The 2,500-nt window shown below is 43.0% G+C and overlaps 1 protein-coding gene across 3 annotated transcripts in view; it reads right to left on the reverse strand.

Annotated features, from left to right (window-relative positions):
* Nucleotides 1–2,500, reverse strand: part of plekhg5a (pleckstrin homology domain containing, family G (with RhoGef domain) member 5a) — a 70,229-nt gene that overhangs the window by 49,847 nt on the left and 17,882 nt on the right. For all 3 annotated transcript variants that reach the window (XM_076268119.1, XM_076268118.1, XM_076268117.1), the window contains exons 5-6: nt 2,154–2,245; nt 112–248 (exon numbers count right to left, since the gene is read on the reverse strand). In XM_076268119.1, the coding sequence (XP_076124234.1) occupies nt 112–248; nt 2,154–2,245 (229 nt within the window). The remainder of the gene's footprint in view (nt 1–111; nt 249–2,153; nt 2,246–2,500) is intronic.

Raw genomic sequence — 2,500 nt, forward strand, 5'->3', positions numbered from 1 at the left:
AGCCCTAGTGTGTGTGTGTGTGCATGTTTATGTGTGTGTGTGTATGTGTGTGTGTGTGTGTGTGGGTGTGTGTGTGTGTGTGTGTATGTGTGTGTGTGTGTGTGTGCTCACCTTTCACCCTCAGCTCATGGCCCCCAAAGCGGTAGGCCTCAAAGGCCAGTGAGAGCGGGGTGTTGGACTGATCCAGGAACAGCTCCACCCGTGACAGCTCAATGCCCTTCTGCTCAAACACTGGTGCCAACACCTCCCTACAACACACACACACACACACACACACACACACACACACACACACACACACACACACACACAGTTCAATGCCTTTCTGCTCAAACACTGGTGCCAACACCTCCCTACAACACACACACACACACACACACATGTATGCATATGCATAAACACACACACACATGTACACATGCGCACACACAAGAGGGCAGCCGTGGCCTACTGGTTAGCGCTTCGGACTTGTTACCAGAGGGTTACAAGTTCGAACCCCAACCAGTAGGCACTGCTGAAGTGCCCTTGAGCAAGGCACCTAACCCCTCACTCCTCCACGAGCGCCGCTGTTGTTGCAGGCAGCTCACTGCGCCGGGATTAGTGTGTGCTTCACCTCACTGTGTGTTCACTGAGTGTGTTTCACTTATTCACGGATTGGGATAAATGCAGAGACCAAATTTCCCTCACAGGATCCAAAGAGTATATATTAGGGGTGTAAAGATTAACCGATACGTATCGGTATCCGTTTTTAACGTGTAAGATACGGCTACATCGATACGTGAAGCCCCGTATCGGAAAAAAACTGAAATGAATCGGTCGTTATATCGATTTACTTGTTATGAATCGGTTCACAACCTTTTCTGCTCGCTCAGACCATGGCTCAGACCCTCATTTACGTTCCAAGCAGCGCGTTCATCCCACTTCCGGTTTTGAAACTATACGTGGCACGGAATTGTGGGTAATGCAGTTCGTTTTTGGTTACATTCATTGCCCAAAGTTGTCAAATGACCTCATTACCCATCTACTGCAACTTAAGCATGTGACAACTTGCACTCGGTCGGCTTTTGTTTTTCGAAATCCAGCGCGAAATTAAACACTTATAGCGTTCCTAAACAACGATAGTCTGTAGAGTAGCCTTACCTTTGATGAAGGGATTTCCTTAATGTTAAATAATAATTTGGCCCTTGCTGCTAAAACGATGCACAAATTATTAGCCAATGATTTTGTTCATATTCACTCAGACTTATGGCATTATAGGTTTCTGCATTAGGTCTACTGTTGGAACAAAATAACCGCAGAGAGTTCATTGATTTGTAGGCCTATTTTATTCTTGTAGGGTAGGCTATATGAGAAAAGGCCAAGAGTGTCTTAAGCACTGTTTTATTTTATTTCGGTATTGTCTTACCTCAACAAGGCTACAGCTCCATGAAAACAATCAGATATAACTCTATAAAATCTGTAAAGTCTATAAAAATTTATTTTTATGTTGTATTTGACTGAAATGTAGACTATTCTTTTTTCATTTCAATACAGTATATGAAACAAACCTCAGTTTAGATAATCATATTCACATATTTTTTGCCTAATTGACCATGACAATGATAATTGCTAATATAAAATTAATGTGCACCTTGAGCAAATGATAAAAAATATTTCAGAATGCTTTCCATTCTTGAACTGCATCGAATTGCATCGAATCGCATCGCATCGAATCGTACTGAATCGTTTTTTATAAACATGTATCTTTTCTTGTATCAAATCGTGCCCATGTATCTAGATGTGAATCGTATCGTCTTTTACATGAGAGATTCACACCCCTAGTATATATACTTATACTTATACACGCACAACCACATACACACACAAATTACATAAAAGCTCTCCCTTTGTTTTGCGAAGAAATAGACACACACACACAGACAGACACAGACACAAACACACACAGACACAGACAGACACAGACAAACACACACAGACACAGACAGAGACACAGACCCACTCTCCCTTTGTTTTGCAAAGAAATAGACTCTCTCTCACACACACACACACACACACACACACACACACACACACACACACACACACACAGACACAGACAGACACAGACAAACACACACAGACACAGACACACACACAGACAGACCCACTCTTACCTCAGTGGTTTCTTCTTAACAGCTGGAACAATCTCCATGTCAACGTCAACACTCAGGTCAAACTTCAGTGTGAAGCACTCTTTACTGGGGTCCTACAAGACACACACACACACACACACACACACATATACATATACACATGCACACACACACACACACACACACACACACACACACACACACACACACACACACACACACACACACACACGCACACACAGACACACACGTAGCTTTACATTGATGTGGTCAGTTAAAGTGCGGAGAGCAGAGGGGACTGATCACACACACACACACACACACCAGGCTTGTGCAAAATTCCGAATTTTAGAATGTATCTCCATTCA

The sequence above is a fragment of the Alosa pseudoharengus genome, unplaced genomic scaffold (assembly GCF_046254945.1).
Source record: "Alosa pseudoharengus isolate Yale_2024_CS ecotype anadromous, Long Island Sound unplaced genomic scaffold, YU_APseudo_1.1 YU_APseudo_1.1_scf_5, whole genome shotgun sequence".
NCBI lineage: Eukaryota > Metazoa > Chordata > Actinopteri > Clupeiformes > Clupeidae > Alosa > Alosa pseudoharengus.